Source organism: Odontomachus brunneus, unplaced genomic scaffold, assembly GCF_010583005.1.
Source record: "Odontomachus brunneus isolate Ranch 3 - 2012 unplaced genomic scaffold, Obru_v1 Obru_scaffold_136, whole genome shotgun sequence".
In the NCBI taxonomy this organism is placed as follows: Eukaryota; Metazoa; Arthropoda; class Insecta; order Hymenoptera; family Formicidae; genus Odontomachus; species Odontomachus brunneus.
The window spans coordinates 915,772-933,741 of record NW_022639586.1 but is presented as its reverse complement, the minus strand read 5'-3'; the positions used below and the strand labels follow the sequence as shown (position 1 = coordinate 933,741).

General features: G+C 38.9%; 1 protein-coding gene and 1 long non-coding RNA gene across 2 annotated transcripts in view; one reads left to right on the top strand and one right to left on the bottom strand.

Annotated features, from left to right (window-relative positions):
• Nucleotides 1-17,970, bottom strand: part of LOC116850207 — a 109,110-nt gene that overhangs the window by 51,613 nt on the left and 39,527 nt on the right. The gene's annotated exons all lie outside the window — the stretch shown is intronic.
• LOC116850206 (tachykinin-like peptides receptor 86C) overlaps nucleotides 7,819-17,970 on the top strand; it is a 62,513-nt gene continuing 52,361 nt past the window's right edge. Inside the window, exon 1 of the mRNA XM_032828193.1 lies at nucleotides 7,819-9,122. Coding sequence (XP_032684084.1) covers nucleotides 8,828-9,122 — 295 coding nt within the window. The 5' untranslated portion in view covers nucleotides 7,819-8,827. The remainder of the gene's footprint in view (nucleotides 9,123-17,970) is intronic.

Sequence of the window (17,970 nt, the reverse complement as noted above, 5' to 3'; positions counted from 1 at the left end):
CCAACGTTTCCGTGAAAATGTGTAAGCTATACTGTACATGTTTTCTGCCAACTAGGTGAATGCTTTGCAATCTCCTAAGAAAGAATAACGAGTGCAGATATTCAGTTCGTTTGTTGCGTGTGAAATTCAAACGTTTGCGCATTCGCGATTCTCATTCGCGAGTTAATGCGACTGAGACAAGCTCCCGAGTGAAGTGTCGTGACATAGATGTTATCGAGTAGCAATCAGATCTTAGATACATTGCGTCTGTGCGAGCCGTGCATAAGCGTAACGACGCGCTTCAGCGCGTCTAAATATAGACAGAATCCTTAATTGCTGAACCTGTAAGTAAAATGCGACTATAATAAAACGAGACATCAGACGCTGCGATGTGACACGATAAAATTATCCCATCCTCTGCTCATTGATTCGCGTTAAAAAGAAAGAAAAGAAAAATCACTAGATATCCTCGCAATAACCGCGCGTTGCGCAAGTTAACGCAACGTGATGTTTTAGAATTTCATTCTAGCCACTCGACCGATAGATCGCTGGATAAAGTCTAACTGAAATATGATGCATCGTAGATAGTGGCGGTGTGTGAGTGAGCGCGATAAAATTCCAATATCTAAAGCTTCGAGCACAGGCAGGAAGCGGTAAGAGTAGTGACATCTGCAATGTCGGGAACCACATTAACCCGCTTGCAAGGCGGAGTTCCACCTGCATTTCGATAACCCGATGCGATTTCGAACAGAATGCTGATTAACGGCACTGGTGTGGCCCGCATAGTAGTTGGAACGAGCATCGTCGCGATAACGCGATAACTCGCTAGAACAGAGATGTCATATTCCGTCGAAAGTTCACGTTATACCGCAGGGTATATCCTATTCCTACCGAGGACTGGTATCTACCTAGGATATGTCGGACGTGTATATCAGATTTCAGTTGCTACAAATGGCACGGTCGGTATGCGCAGTGAGGCAGATATCGATTAGTTAGTGAACGTTTGCGTTGATATCCGTGCACGTTGAGTCACATTGAGTTTACATAAACTATACAATGTTTTCTTACTCGTCCTACATTCCATATACTATAACTTTTGCAAAATTACTAGAAACTTTTCTAGATAAATTGTTGCTGATATGATAAGATATATCCCCAAGCAAATATTCATTGAAAAGTATCGATATACTACTTTCTAAGTAAACACGAGGAGAAGAAAATAAGGACGAGCACTCGTAAACTCCTACTTTAACAAAACTCGCCCACGAGAACTCGTCTTTCACGAAAACTAGTCGCAGAATAAAAACTGCTCAACGGGTAATAACAATCCATCGAATCTGTAAAGAAAGTCAGAAAAAGAATAATTTATTAGCGCGCATTAGTATTTGAGAAAATGCGATTCATGCGCATTATTGTGATATCTAATAGATTCGCGAGACGCAATTTCTCTCTGCGTATTTTAGATAACTTAGAGCTTATAGAGAGCTCAATTCAGTCGGTAATGATGAAAGAACGAGTTCACCCCGCAACCTTTATCCGAAGCATCCGTCGAGGGTGCTGAATCTCTTCGCGGGGCTAGTAAATAACTGCCGTGTTTCTCATATCGTCGCTGTTATTAAATTCTAACCGATAACTCAGGTTACTTCATAACCAAGCTTTGATGAAATCTTTTGGTGTGCAAGTACGAAGCATTTAACAAGCAATTTTCATGCTGCATTTCGTCCGATCGATTTATCACGTACTTAGCGAATTATATATACACATACAAACATATTCGCGAATTAATATATTTTATGTATGATAAAATCATACAATAAAATTCCATAAATTTATTAGTAATACGTATGAAATGATTTGCATTGGTCAGTAATTATACCTCTTTGATGGCTCTTTAAATGCCTCTCATGTCGACACAACAAATTACATCGTAGCTTCGCGTTTGTGACTAATTATGACATTTGTGTGTGAAAGTTCGTGACCAGAGAATCGATGGCAAAATAATTTAATTAAATACTAGTCTAATTACATACATGGTGCGGGACACGATGTTACGTGCCACGAGATGAATGGCAACCGCAAAATGAGGAAAAGGGGATCCATGATGAGGATTGAATTCAGGTAAGGTCTTATACGTTAGGTACAGCAAACTTGCGAATTCAATATATGGTATAGGACAGCAGTAACCTTATAAAGATAACTAATAGCAACTTATTATTGGAAAGACTTTTAAAATCCGTAGAAGATAGCTTCTTCAGCGACGTGTAGCGCATTAATTAAAAGGTCAGCGCCATTAAAATAATTAAATCAAAGAACAAAATTGAGACTAAGTTGAGAGTAAACTAAGTTAAAGAATTATTAAAGAATTAAATTATATCGTTTAATATTTTAAATACACATGAAATCTATTAAAGGGCGTCCTCCTTTCCCTCTCTTTATATTTAAATCCTGATCCTTTATATTTAATTCGGAATAATTATAGAATATAACATGATAAGAGAAACATCACGAATGAGCGATAAAGTTTTTGAGATTAACGTCACCAGTCCCCTAATAGGAAGGTGTAGCATAGTCGAGTCTTGCATTTCAGAACGTAATAACTTGATTTAAACTTATTTTGATTTATCTAAGAATGTCATCAAGTTGAACCAGTATTTCATTTGAGTGAGTTTAGATCAAGTTACACTCTTGCTGCAATTTCGTTCAAGCTTGCGCTGTTTCCATGGGCGAAATAGCGGGAATCGTAAGACCCAGCAAAATTTATTATCCGCGTCCCGAGATATTTAGTATGCTTCACGACGAGAAATAAGAGATTGTTCACGTCGACGACTACTAGCAAATCGTCGTTCTCCTTCCTTTCTTTTGAATCATACCCGTATCCATCATTCTGAATTTATTCCCGTCGCTAGTTCGTCGTTTCCTTCAGTAGCTTTATAATCGATTGTGCGACCGAATAATACATAAGTTCCGCCGCGACGGTTTGCATAGGATAATGGCGTATCAAATTCTTCTTATTCACCCGACAGAAAATTCGACCGACTAATCTCGGAACTAAACTTCCTCTGTAACTCTTTTGTTTCGTGTTCAGTAATACACCAAACAACGCGAGGATCTACGCGAGGATATCGCATCCACTTAATTAATGTGCATCCACTTTTTAGTACGTGAAACGACGATATTGTTAGGGGCAGACGACGTTCCAACGAACATATGGGACTGTGTGAAGGGTTTGGCGAGTAATAATGCATAATATATATATATATATATATATATATATATATATATATATATATATATATATATATTTGCGGACCTGCGGACATGCATATGCGGACCTGTGGGGGATATTTGTGTTTTAGGTACTTCTGCGCGTTCGTATTCGATGAAAGAAAACGAACAACGCAATGTTAAGCAAGGTCGCTCTTACGATTCCGTCGTAAAAATGTTAACCTCGTTTTCTTCGCGTTTTCCTTGGTAAGCGTTGTCATTGGTTGCTGCGACAATAGCTCTAATATAAGCGGAGAACGGAGTGAAAACTCTGAAGGATATTCTCTTTGACGACGACTTAATGAGTAACACTTTGTTTATTAAAGTTACGATAATCTCAGATACCGAGTATTACATCACGGCTAAAAATTGACGAAGCGAAAATATCGTTAACAATGGCCCAACAATGGGCGCCCTGCCGCGCGTCTTTGCGACTCGCTTACAATGGAACTTTCGCGACACCGTGTTTATAAAAATTATACAACTTATCGCGCGGATAAGATTTCATTACGGAGGACAAGGGAAAGCGACATGACGGTGTGCGATATGACGAATAAATGTGCGCGAGATTATTTTAACGTAATTGACGAGATAATACGTAAATGTATAAATAACGAAATATTTCGAATGTTTATGCTAATTAACGAGTAGCAGGTTTATTAAATGCAATAATTTCGCCCGTAATACCGAGCCGAAAATGAGACGAGAGCGATAGTGTCAGCCTAGAGTAATTTTCCCTCCCGTTAAAATGTTACAGATAATATTTCGCGAATAAATATTCGTTTACGTTCATTCTAACTGCATTAATCGTACGCGAATAAATAAATTACGGGCTGTATCGGTCCGCTAAATGAGTAAAGCGCGAATACCCGCATAGAAATTTCTTAGTTAGATTCTAATCAGAATATCCAACTTTGCCCTAAAATAGATTATCCCATTACGATACCAATTGGGAATCCTATTTTTGTCCTAAATTCTAGAATCAGAACAAAAATACTAAAGAAACTCGAACTTTTTTAAATACTTTTTACATTAGATTTCTTAATGTAATAATTGTCGATCAAGAAGTACTCGCTTAGAAATAAATCACTCTTGAAGTATTCCATTTGACGATTAAAATTTATTCCATAATTCCCGCCGTTCATTCGATCTCAATAATTATCCTTTTGTGCCGCGAATAAACTGATTAAATTCATTCGCTCTGTGCTGTCCAGAATATCTGAAAAATTGATAAATGCCACGCCTCTTTGTTCAGTTAATATCCTATTACGGATATTCAATAATTTCACAGATTTGTAACGTAATCCGTAGAGTCCGCTACTGTTTCTATTGCTCGAAAATTCGCTCTTTCTCTTCTTCGAGATTTCTACAAAAAAGTTTCAAAGAGATTTTTGTATCTCGTGTGATGTGAAGCTCGGTTTCATGTGGCAGGGATACTTTTCCACTTTTACGTGAGTATTGGAACGTCCGAAGACAAATATAGTGAACCGACAATAGAGACGCACTTTCTCGTCTAAAATGACAAAGTCCGAACTTTATAGAAGCGTAATAAACTCGTCTAATATTGCACTCTCAATGTGTTCACTAAGTATGCTTTATTATATATAATATAATATAAATCTTAAAAGATACACATTTTTCCCATTTCTTTCTAGTTTTAACGAACAGACGAGAGAAACGTGTGTCTTTATCTGATGAAATGTTTCATCTCAGAAAAGAAAGATGTAGTTATAGCATAGTATAATTAAATTTATCTATTAAATAAAGCATCATAAAAATCGTAGGTCATGGCTAGAGATTTATCCTATAATTCTGATCAGACTGATCCCAATCAGTTATCGGATATTCTGATAAGCAGCGTCGCAATCAAGACTTTATTGATAATAAAGATTATTAATAATTAGAATTAATCAGATAAATTCGAGAACATTAGAAATATATTCTTCTATTATGATTGTTATTAGGCAAATCATTTGCAATTTTTGCAAAGCTCGATCGAGCGTGATGCAACATTAATCACGATAGCCGCAAATGAATATCACGTCACGGTATGTTAATTGAATCACTTACAAGTTATTCCATCATTAGCTGCGAGCTCTTCTCTCGCGCAAGTAAACATAACGAAGCTGAACTCGAGAACGAAGATAAAATCGATAATGGTGAACTCGCAATACGTAGATTAGGTCGTGATTTTTTTATAGTGTAATAAGTGGCAAGTAGGCAATTCCATAACTGGGCCGTTTTTAAGGATATATGGTAGCGATCACTATCATATTCATTCGCAGGGGATAAGGGAAACGACATTTTCTTTTTCTTCACTGTATGATATTTGGAACTATAATGGTATAGTAAAAAGATTATAGTTAGAAATATAATTTTTATAGTAAATGTTACCATATTATTTGTAATATTTACAATATAAGCATAGTATAACTGACCCGTATAAAATTTTTACCAAGAATTATAATTGTTTGAAATAAAAAATATAGTAAGGTAGCAAATATTGAATGGTAAGAGAAATTAACTATTTTATATAGTCAATACAATTGGAATATTTGGCAAATATAGGTACATGTAACTATATTCCCAAAAGGTGCTTTACCATATATATAGAGTAATAAGATGGTGACTATAAATCTGTGTTTATTCTACTATATCTTCATGTTTAGATGAACCATAAATATATGTTTGAGGCCAAAACGAACTATAAAATATAGTGAGATTACAGTTATTCCAACTATTTTTTTCTCTCAGTGTGGTAAGTCATCAAATGACGCTGTCGGAGGCTGTAAAGATTCGAAATAAATGTCATAGGTTTTATCTCTCTCTTTCTCTCTCGCTTCTTTGCTTCCTTCTCTTCTTGTTGTGATATTAATAATTCCTCTCAGCAGATAGTAGTGGTGTCGGTGTTGGCGGCGGCGGCGGTGGCGGCGACGATGTTCCTCATCTGCCGTCAAGCACGAATCTCCGTCTCCTCCTCGTCTCCCGCAATAACACTCATCCTGGTGATAATTTTCGTGTGGTCGCACTGTTAGTAATCGTGTCGTCAGAATAGACGTCGTAAAAGCGCGCGGATAGACGTGAAAGATGACTTATAAAAATATTCTCATAAAAATGTCACAAAAACTGATCCTAGATCATTAGGGCCTCGCGAAGGAATATCGTGGAAAATTTTGCGATCGAGACACTCCAAGATGAAGTTACGCTGCTTCGGCCGAGAAGCACTTGGTGTGAAATAGTATCTCCCTCGACGGTCTGAGCGTTAACAGCTGTTATTTTCGCCAAGTGGAAAGATACTTCTCCCTGTTTATGTTAGACAACCGTGGCGGCGAGGATCCCCAGCGAGCGAGAGGCACGAGCCGTGTATCTCGCGAGAGAATTGCTTTTTGAACCGCGAAATTTAACGTGAGCTCTCAAAGGTGCTGGGTTAAATATCGTGGTTAACGTTATCCTTATTTACGTATAATCTCCATGAAACATTCGCGCGCTTGCTTGCGCAGCTACTTAAACTCTGAAATGTCGGCGAGATTATCGTAATATGGATTATGTTGGCTTCTTCGATGTAACGCTCGCGTCATTTTAAACGGAGCTACTTCTTCTTTCATAGTGTTGTAAAGATAATCAAAATAAATTTGATAATAACTCATAATATGTTACCTTTGTTCTATTTACTATTATAGCTTTATTTGCGAGATATTTGGTAAAGTGCGGGAGATGCATGAGACGCGTTCGCGTTGAAAAGTGGTTTTCTCCCCGACAATCTCTCATCTCGCATCCTATCAAAGAGCTCCCACACAATGTTTATAATTTATGTTAATATTATTTAAGCTAATAATTAAATATTTATAATTCACCGCAACGTAATCCCGGCTTTGCGTCCTTATCTCCGCGATTTGAACTCACCAAGCGACTGCCAGAAATGGTATCGCGTTTCAATAAGCGATTTTTATAACGTAAGCTGTAGCCAAGATTAGAACTCACGTTGAGAATCTCACGGGACTCCATATCTAGCAGCTCGCATTGCCGGACGCGCAACGCAAAACATCTGTTAAATCCGCCACAGAGACGGATCCTGGCGCACGTGACGCAAATCTCTTCCAGCTCTTATCCTGAGAAATGGTCGACATAAATCGACGATATCCGATGCTGATATTCGATTCGGCGCAGGCATTCGCGCATTTCCCCATCAACTGATACTAGTGACCAAGTGGAAAGTCTCGACGGACACGACGGGAACGGTAACGAAGGAACGGGGTGCGAGGGCGCGAGGGTGGTGCGCACGCATCTTTGAATGAACGCGCTTTTCAGGCGTTCAGTTTCGCCGACGGAGTTCTTCGGTACGGCCGATCTACACACAGGCCGGATCCCGTCTGACCGGCAATAATGTCAGTGATCGACTGAGTGATCCGGTGAGCAAGTAAATGACCGCGGGGGTTGATCGGCCGGACGCGCGACTGGGCCTCGACAAACATGCCGATACGTGTCATCGAGTTTTCAGACGCGACAGGACGAACTTTGCTCTTGGTTGCTGCCAGTGACAGTGACTTTGAAGCGTCGATCATGTACCAACGACAATTTGCGACTTCCGTCGACCGATCGCGACCATTCACGAGCCCACGCGTCTCGAGTGCATGATAGACGCGAGGCGCATTTTAACGTAGGTAGGAAAACGTTGCCGAATACGCGCGTTCCACTGAGGATCTTTTGAAGGGAGCTTGAAGTGTTGTGCTCGTCTACGACCTCAACGATATTTCTTACGATACTGCGGAAGCGGCACGCGCGATAGCGTGTCAAGTAGTATTGAAACGTGTAGAAGCCGACAGCGCGTAAATTGCACGTCGCGCGATTGCAGGAACGGAGGAAAATTGCGAAGCTCGAGATATAAGCGAAATAAGCGTGACAACAGAGTGATTGTGCGAAAATTGTATCTGTTGAATGAATTTATAACCGGAGGATCAGCTCGAGGACCTCACAAATCCTTTTCGGTCGATGTAAAGCGGATTTTAGCGTATATCCGGTCGTTACGCGAATTAGATAGTCGCAATCTCCGGATTAAAGTGATACGAAATACGATTGCTCCGTGCGTCGCGTATCGCATATTCGTTCCATCTCTCGACGACAATCTTATTATCACGCTCCAGTATCGGTGGACGGCGAGGAAATATTCGCTAGAAGACTATCGATCGATCGCGTGTAAGAAATCTAAGGATATTCGAGCGGATTTTACACCGGAGGATTACATCAATGGAGAGGACGAATCCTCAGATCCTCAGGGACCCTCGATCGTATGCCGTAAATTCGTACTGACGTCTTCCCGATAAGAAACGAACGGTCGGGTTCGAGTCACCTGTAATGACAGCTGCACACTAGTCCATTGTTACTAAGGAGGAAATTGGCAGCAGCGGCTGATAAAATCGATTAGGCAACTTATTCTAGGAGGATATTTGTGATAGAGCGTGAGAGAAAGGTGAAACAGAGAAAGAGAAAGAGAGAGAGAGAGAGAGAGAAGGACAGCGATAGAATAATAAAGCAGCCCGAGAGCGCTGTCTCCGTACGATTCACGTGGAAGACGACCCTGACAAATATGAATAGCGTGACTCTGGCGCTTTTGTACAATTGCAGCGCATGGGTCTTGGAACGCAACGTCACGCTGCTGCTCAGACTGAATTACAGCGAATTCATTAACGTTATCGAGGAGGCGCTGGACAGCTCCAGTCGACCGGACTTCCTGCGTGACCGGATCACCGATTGCGTGTTCGCAAATCAGGAACGGCCGTTCGACTTGCCGTGGTGGCAGAAACTCTTCTGGTCGCTGATATATGCGGTGATAGTGCTGGTCGCGATCAGCGGCAACAGCATCGTCATGTGGATCGTACTCGGTAAGAAGACGGATCGCGCTAGCTTGATACAGCACGTTCAGAAACTTCCTATCTCGTTCCATCTCGCTAATGCGCAATGCGTGCTTCTATGAATATAAATAGCTGTCGTAAATCGCGGGATTTACAGGTGATGTTTCGCCTGTAAATCACCAACGGGAATCGCACAAACTCGTTTTGCTTTTGAAGTCGATGATCCCGATTTCGTGCGAATAAATAGGCCGCCGACTGCGCGAATGCGAATTTTCGATCCCTCTAGATGATTATTCGGATCTCGAAACGCACGTGTCGATCAAAGCAACGTTGCCTTGCCGGAAATTCCCCCACAGTAATCGAATGCCACGGAATCATTCCGGAGGAGCGTTTTGCGCGTATCGCGGCGTGCAATCGCGAATTATTTTATAGGCGGTCGCCCGCATCTCCCGCCGCGTGAATTGTCTGATTTGTAGAAATTGTAGAAATTGAAACTAAAATCGCGGAATTTTCGAGAAGCTTCGCTGATGGAACAACTCGAATGGAAATGACTTTACATACCGGTCTTTTCATACAGAGAAAGAAAAGCGGTATCAAAGAAATATAGTGTCTATTAAACAAGTTGCGCATTGATGCAACAAGTTGTGTTGATATAATTACCAAATTGCAATCGTTGAGTCAATCGATAACTCTCGTCGCAGCAACGATATGACTCGTTAAATCGATTAAACAAATTTTGTTCGTTCAAGCAAAGTGCTCAGCCACTTCTTTTCTCTTAGTACAGTCTTTCAACGATGCGCTGTTACTGTTAAGTGATAACCCGCTATTGTCGCTGATGGCGATTCATCTTAAGATAATTTGACCTGTGCACGATAATAGCTCATTGCTCGTGCCAATTTCTCATCAGTTCGTGATATTGCCTGATTGCACATTTTATGCAATTCATGAAACCAGATAATACCCTTCCGCTGCAAATGAAAAGTGATAATTTCTTTGGCGTGAATTTATAATATCGCGAGCGGGTGAACGTGAATTTGCTTACACAATATCGAGAAGAATTCGATATAATTATCATCAATAGCCGCACCGATTCGCTCTTGTGTCCGTATAAATTTCGCGGAAAACAAATCGACCGAAACGAACATGTCATAGAGAGAATCAGCATCTGGTATTAATTATTATAATTTGCAAGTTAAATGGCATTTCAAACATTGAATTATGATCATGCCCGCACATTAGAACTGTCCCGATCAAGCGTGAACTGTTTGATCTTCCGCTAACTCAAAGATGTGATTAACTGAAAATTATTTGAAATATTGATTAATATCGCAAATGGAGTAATCATTTGTATGATAACGTTTTGTATGACACGTCGACACACCGGATATTTGAGAACAATGAAGCGCCTAAATCGAAAAAACTGACGGAATCGTTCAATTAATCGAGTTAATGGAAATTTATAATTGATCCTGCGGTCATTCGACTTTGCGGAATGGAATGAAGCCGATAGAACCGTCATCGTTTATCGAGGAAATAACGGCGACTCTGTTAGGGAAATATTACTTTAATCAGTTCTCTATCTAAATTCCCTTTCGTTTGGCCCACTTAGTGAACTACTTGTACTTTGGACTACTTGTACTTTGTTTCCTGTTTAAATGCAGATTCATTATTTTGGGATCTCGTTTCGAGGTCTTCATTACGATTCTCTACACTGATAAAAAAGCAGTTGAATTGATAAAGCCGGCGGTCACCTGTCTTCGAAAAAGTATTGCGTTTATTAAATCAATTACGCGTTAGCGCAACAACAGGTCGCATTGATATAGTCACTAGTCAAATCACAATCATTGAGTCCATTATATAATTAATCATAGCTATATATTTCGTTATATTATACGAAAGTATTATATATATATATATATTTCATTTAATCTGCTAAATGTTTGCTTGAGCGAATTTTGTTCTTCGTCTCTATATTTATTTTTTAATTTAATTAATTAAATTTTCTGATTGACAAATGTACACGTAATAACGGCAAACCCTCGTTAATTCTATTTTCGTTAAATGCCAAATGTTAACGGCGGTTTTATCAAAAACTGTGCTACTGTGGATCGCAAGATTATTATAAGACTACTATGTATAAGTATGTGTATATATGTATTTACAAGTATTACGCGATAAATAATCCGCGAAAAATAGATTTTGGTGTACACTCGCTGTTGCAGCTTAAGTCGTCAAACTGTGTATCGATAGATTAAACTTGTGATTTAAATTGTTCCGGCATTTCGTGTTACTTCTGCTTCATCTGTCTGAAGGAGGAATTAAAATTTTTTTAATTCGTCCACCGATAATATTTGAATTCTCCGAAATGCATGCACGTACAATGTATATACGCACGCCTTATGACGTCTACTGCTTTTTACGTATATTTATTGAAATTTTTCGTCGACGGTGAATGTTCATTTAACGAGAATTCGCGAGACGGCTACAAAACTACAATACAGATTACACTTGTTTTTAATAATAATTTTGTTATCGGTATAATTTTGTACTTAACTAAGAGATGATTGAATTAAAGTGAATTTCAGACTGGGCACGTATATTTGAAGCTTAAGCAACGTAAGCGAATCTCTTAGATATTCTATAGATAAAGCAAATAACGTAAGCGTGTAGAACAAGATGAACACGATGATAGAACACACACACATATATACTACACATCTCACTGTAAATTATTCCACTAATGTTAACGCGTGTTTGACGAATACTCAGAATTACTGTTAAATCTCTGTTTCTCGTGGAATTTGCTTACGAAACAAGCTATAGAGACGTTTCGTGAATAATTACGCACGAATAATTCAATATAAAAGTATACCGAATAGTATACAAATATTTTAAAATTTATTTGTAGAATATAAAGATCTACAGAAATAAACTTTATATTCCACAAATAAATTTTCTGGTTTTAGTATTTTAAGGCTCTTTTGTTAATCTGTATTATTTCGAGATTCATACATTGCATCTGCACCAAATATAAGAGAATTTTGAGTTTTTATTTCAGATTTTCCATATGAAAGAGAAGAAGAAAAGATTTCTTATGTATACAGTTATATATACAGTGTGAGGAAAAGTAAGGAAACCCTGAAAAATCTCAAAAAATATAAGTTTTACAGAAAAATGTTTCAAATAAAAGTTGTAGGATTTAAAAATTCAATAGTCTCATCAGTTTGACCCTGGCTGGCGTCGTTAAGGTGAAGTCAAAGTCACCTTGAATTTTTTAAATGGAACATCCTATTTTTTATTACATATTCTTATAGTCCTTCTCAATACCTTTACCTAACCTACTATAATTTTATTCATTTTGGGTCAGCCGTTTCAAAGTTATTGAGTATTGTACAATAAGAAGTAATAGACGCCCGAAGACAAGGTCGGAATATGATCCAGCCAACTAAGGCAAAATCGAAGGATGATCTAAGCTCTTAGATTATCTAAGCTTAGTTGGCCGGATCATATTCACTCAGCTGTTTTCACGGCTACTCACTTTCAGTTGTTTTCACGGCTACTCATTCTCAGTTGTTTTCACGGCTACTCACTCTCAGCTGTTTTCACGGCTACTCACTTTCAGTTGTTTTCACGGCTACTCATTCTCAGTTGTTTTCACGGCTACTCACTCTCAGCTGTTTTCACGGCTACTCACTTTCAGTTGTTTTCACGGCTACTCATTCTCAGTTGTTTTCACGGCTACTCACTCTCAGCTGTTTTCACGGCTACTCACTTTCAGTTGTTTTCACGGCTACTCATTCTCAGTTGTTTTCACGGCTACTCACTCTCAGCTGTTTTCACGGCTACTCACTTTCAGTTGTTTTCACGGCTACTCATTCTCAGTTGTTTTCACGGCTACTCACTCTCAGCTGTTTTCACGGCTACTTACTCTCAGTTGTTTTCGGCTACTCGTTATTAGTTGCTTTTAAAATGCTGCACCTTACTGAACGTGAACGAATATCTCTTTTGATGATGAGAGGATGGGGAGACAGACTAAGGTCATACAATGATGTTAAGCAGCTCTTTAATGCAACATTTCGGAATAAAAATACAAGTATCTCGAAATCTACGGTTCACAAAACTATCAGACGTTTCGAAGAAATTAGTGGTGTTAAAAATCGTCCAAAAACAGCCTTAGTTAGCTGGATCATCCTCTGATCTTGCCTTAGTTGGCTGGATCATATTCCGACCTTGTCTTCGGGTGTCTATTACTTTTTACTGTAAAATACTCAATAACTTTGAAACGGCTTACCCAAAATGAGTAAAATTATAGTGCTTTGAAAAGGTATTGAGAAGGACTATAAGAATATGCAATAAAAAATAAGGTATTCCACTTAAAAAATTCAAAGTGACTTTGACTTCACCTTAACGACGCTAGCTAGGATCAAACTGATGAGACTATTGAATAGACCTTTTTAAATCCTACAACTTTTATTTAAAACATTTTTCTATAAAACTTAAATTTTTTGAGATTTTTCAGGGTTTCCATACTTTTTCCTCACCCTGTATAAGCTTATACATACATACATACATATATATATATATATATATACTATATAATTTTGTTCCATTCACAACATTGCGTCAGTACAAAGCCCTTTGCCCAAAGTGATCGCTATCATCTTGAGAGATAGAAATTTGATCTTGTTCTTTTCATGACAAGTTATATAATGCTCCGCATTACATCCGCCCGATCGAATATCTTATTTCTTAAATTTAAAACTGCCACTTTCAATACAACGGAATAAGTATAGAATATACAGAATGTGCCGAGTGTAAATCTTTACATACGATAAAACACGACGCAGTAGTCGCGTAAAAAAGATAATCTGACATTGCTATAGCTTATGTGAGTTTTACGCAAACTCGGTCAACTATTTCAAGAGATTCCGAGAATCCGAGGTCTCGAAAAACGTTATCCTATAATTCAATGCGTTACACATTGTCACATGTTTAAGGAAACATTACATTATCTATTTTCGTTTGCGAACGAATTTAACACGCATATACAAGATATGATAAAAAAAAGACCGGAATTCAGTCGTCAAGCGCGTAAAACTTTACGATGTAGTTTAAGATTTTATAGGTAGATAGCGTATTCTTATCCAGTACGCTGTAGAAATTTCGTTATGATCGGTCGAGTAGTTCCGAAGTTATTGTACTGGAAACGAATACAATAACTGTTTGTACCGTTCTGCGATTCTCACGCGCGATCAAAAGGAGAACCGTTTAGCGTTGTGTGAAGAACTGCTCCAGCGTGCGAATACGGATGAAAATTTCTTAAAAAATGTTATTACTGAGGAAACATAGAGCAGTTCTTCACAGATCTTCACAGATCTTCATAGTTCTTCACAGTCTTTTTTTGATCACACTTTGTATTGTATAGCGACGCGCGCGGTCGATAATGATCAACAAATCGTTTAACTAATTTTTAGTATAGAAAATTTTGTATAGTTTGTTTTATTCTTCTCTCTCAATTAACACGCTATCGCGTATAATAAAATGGAAAGATAAGTTTTCACATATGGATCTCAGAATTTTACATATTTGTCCTGACAAAAGCCAAGATTATTCAATCTCCTATTGTGTATGCTAAACTACTATACGTATCTGTTTGCTTCGCCCGATCCTAATACGACAACTAACTCTGATCAGACAAGCTTGAAACATAACTGCGATGAATTGACAAGGGGATCCGATATCCTCTAATACGAACCGTGTACTGGGCTGTGTGTATGTATGTGTGTATGCGTATTTTTGTGACAAGGAACATATAGAGAAACGATCACGCGTACAAATATTTTAATGAGAGCACGCGCGATGAATTTGTTAAATCGTATACGAGATTTGTTAAATCATAACGCTTTCATGCATTCAGCATGAGCATTATTTTTATTATAATGCAAATAGTCAGTCATGAGATAATCGCAAGCGAGTAACATTGGATGAATTTTATATCCCATATATTATATTTCCCGGGAGAGTACTAATTGAAGTAATTTGCAACCCCTGCACAATTAAAATTTGCTTCTGTTTCTCTCTCTCTCTCTCTCTCTCTCTTTCTCTTTCTCTTTCTCCCTCCTTCTTTTTCTCCCTCTCTCTGCAATTGGATGACATCGCATTTCATTGTATCTATCTAGATGGCTATCAACCATTACCATTTACATATATATCTACCTATTTAGCGCGTAGATAAATCGTGGCATTGTGCCACTTTCGGTAGCTTTCGGTTTTTTGCTTATTTTATTTCCGTATCTTTTAAATATCGCAGCGAAATCGCAAAAGCAAGTGCGCGCTTATATAGAGAGAAGGTACGCGCGGTGCTGTATGTTAAAATACAATTACACCCAACTACCGTAGTGAGATGTGGGTAGATGCATTATATAAACCTCGAGTAAAGAGGAAGGGTGTTTTATATACAGTGCCGTACAAATAGACCGTCCGTGAATAATCCGAAGTGTAGTTTTAAGGTGGTATAGTTAACGTAAAAGCGCATTTCTATCTACCCAACTTTGTCCGTCGCTGCTCCCAATTTACTCGTCTAAAACGCTCTACTTGCGGGGGAAGAACAACAACGCTGTAATAGAATTACAAAACAAAACGTAACATTTCGATTTTCGCTTTGACCGATTATACACATCACTTTGTATTATTTAGCATATTTTTTTCACTTTACAGCTGCTGCTTTCGTTACTCTTGCTAAAACCAGTGTACAGCACGTTGCTATGCTCGAGCGTATTTCGCTTTCGTATTTCGCTTTCGCTGCTTTATTCTTCGGAGCAACTTACTCGGAATGCAGATGTTAAAAGTAAAAAGACGTTACGATAAAAAATTGTAGTAGAGATCTAAATACGACATAGACAGCGGATGGAACGTTTCAAGCGACGATGTATTCTTTCTCGTTATTATTGTCACACAGTCTATATTTTTAACACTCACGCGTACCCGCTTTTCTTGTTTGCACGCGTGCTAAGTTACTTTGCAATTGACCCCGTTAAAAAATTCCAAGATGCAGGGACGTGTGCAACGACGGAAAGTGAGCAGGTTGTAGGTTAACGGAATGCTCGTGTAGCCGCACGTGTGTGCCAGTTGGTTGCTGTGTGGATTTACCGTGCAGGCACGTACACACAATATGCAGATGGAAGAAAAGAGGACGCGAACTCGTTATGAATGAGTCGTATCGTAAACGTACTCGTACTCGTAATATCGTACTCGTAATATCCTATGTCTCCAGGCATCTACAGCACGTTTACAAGCTCGTTTTACGTTCCCTTTAATCTATTATTCATACTGGGATACTTCGCGCTCACACCATCGTGTCTCGCCGTTATTTTTCCCCGATTATGAAAATTAATCAATTAAACTTTCCTCCGATCGGGCGTTCGCCTGATAGAATTGCGAAATTTATCGATGTTGATTAGCAGCGTGCTGAGATGAATTTCAAGAACAGCCCTTATTACACGTGTCTCATGGCGCGAGTGAGACACGTGTCCTTGTAAAGGACAGATGACGGTCAGAAGGCTCGATAATTGCACGCGAATGCTTCATCGCTTAAGATGCAATATCTAAGATTCGCGACGTCTCTCTCTCTCCCCCTCTTCCCCCTCCCTCCTCCCTCTCTCTCTCTCTCTCTCTTTCGTTAAAACATTTGCATTAACGACTAGTTTATCATGTCGTTACAGTTTAATGAGATGTAAATCAATTGTCATATATTTGAATCGTATATTTGATCGTTAATTTGCGATATAATGATCATGTTCAAGAACCACGATGGAATTTAGAGAGTAAGTTTAAGGAGATGTTGATGTACTGACAAAACGAGGTAAGGCAAAAGATCCCCAAAGGCGCATACATACACACAGTTCGCAATATCGTTCCTCTGTAATACGGTAAAGAGTTGTCCTTTATCGTACGCGAATGCTTAACCCCGAATCAGACAATAGAAATCCGGAACCGGAGCCCATGATCGAGTCGTGAAATTTGAAATTTACGCATATCACGACGAAATTGCAGTCGACCGCAATATCGTGGGAATATTTTTAGCGGCGTCATTCAATTTCACATTTCAATCTATTATATCGCGAGATATTGTCGTATCATATTAGCATATTATCGTCGTTTCGTAGTTCTGCGCATCATGCAAATTTAAAAGATAAAAGATGAATTACTTCACATCACTCTCGTCATATCTCTTTTTCTCTGTTTCCCCCTTTCCCCCTTTTTCTCTTTTCCCGCACATTATACCCACAAAAACGATCCATAGCTTCGGTGGAAGTGGAAGAGAAGATTTACGAGCAAAAGGGCTCGTCCATTAAAGAAACCGCGATGTTCTGCGTATCGCTTCCGGCACTTCACATACAACAGACATTTCCATGAAGAACTTTGACAGTGCATGGTACATGGTAAGCATAGCCAAAGAAGTCTCGATCGATCGTCGGCGAGTAGAGAACTTTACATGGCGACCCGGAGAATTGCTTGAGCAGCGCAGCGCGGGCGTAAAATTTCGTGGAAATCCCGGGTTTACGAGGGTGGTCTGAAAAGTTTCCGACCTCAACGTGAAGATAGCAGCACTTGTAAATAAAAGCTAGTGAATTTCGTTGTTCATCTGTTGACAGTTACTCACCGAAGTTTCAGCCATTTTGGACTCGCAGTTGTTATGTAACAGTCGTTTGAGTAAGTTGATGTGAGTGTTTTTGTGAAAATGGACAAAATCGAGTATCGAGCTGTCATTAAATATTTGTTTTTGAAAGGCAATACGCCTACGCAAATCAAAGATGAGTTGGATTCTGTGTATGGGGACTCTGCACCATCATTTACGACAGTGAAATTTTGGGCCGCT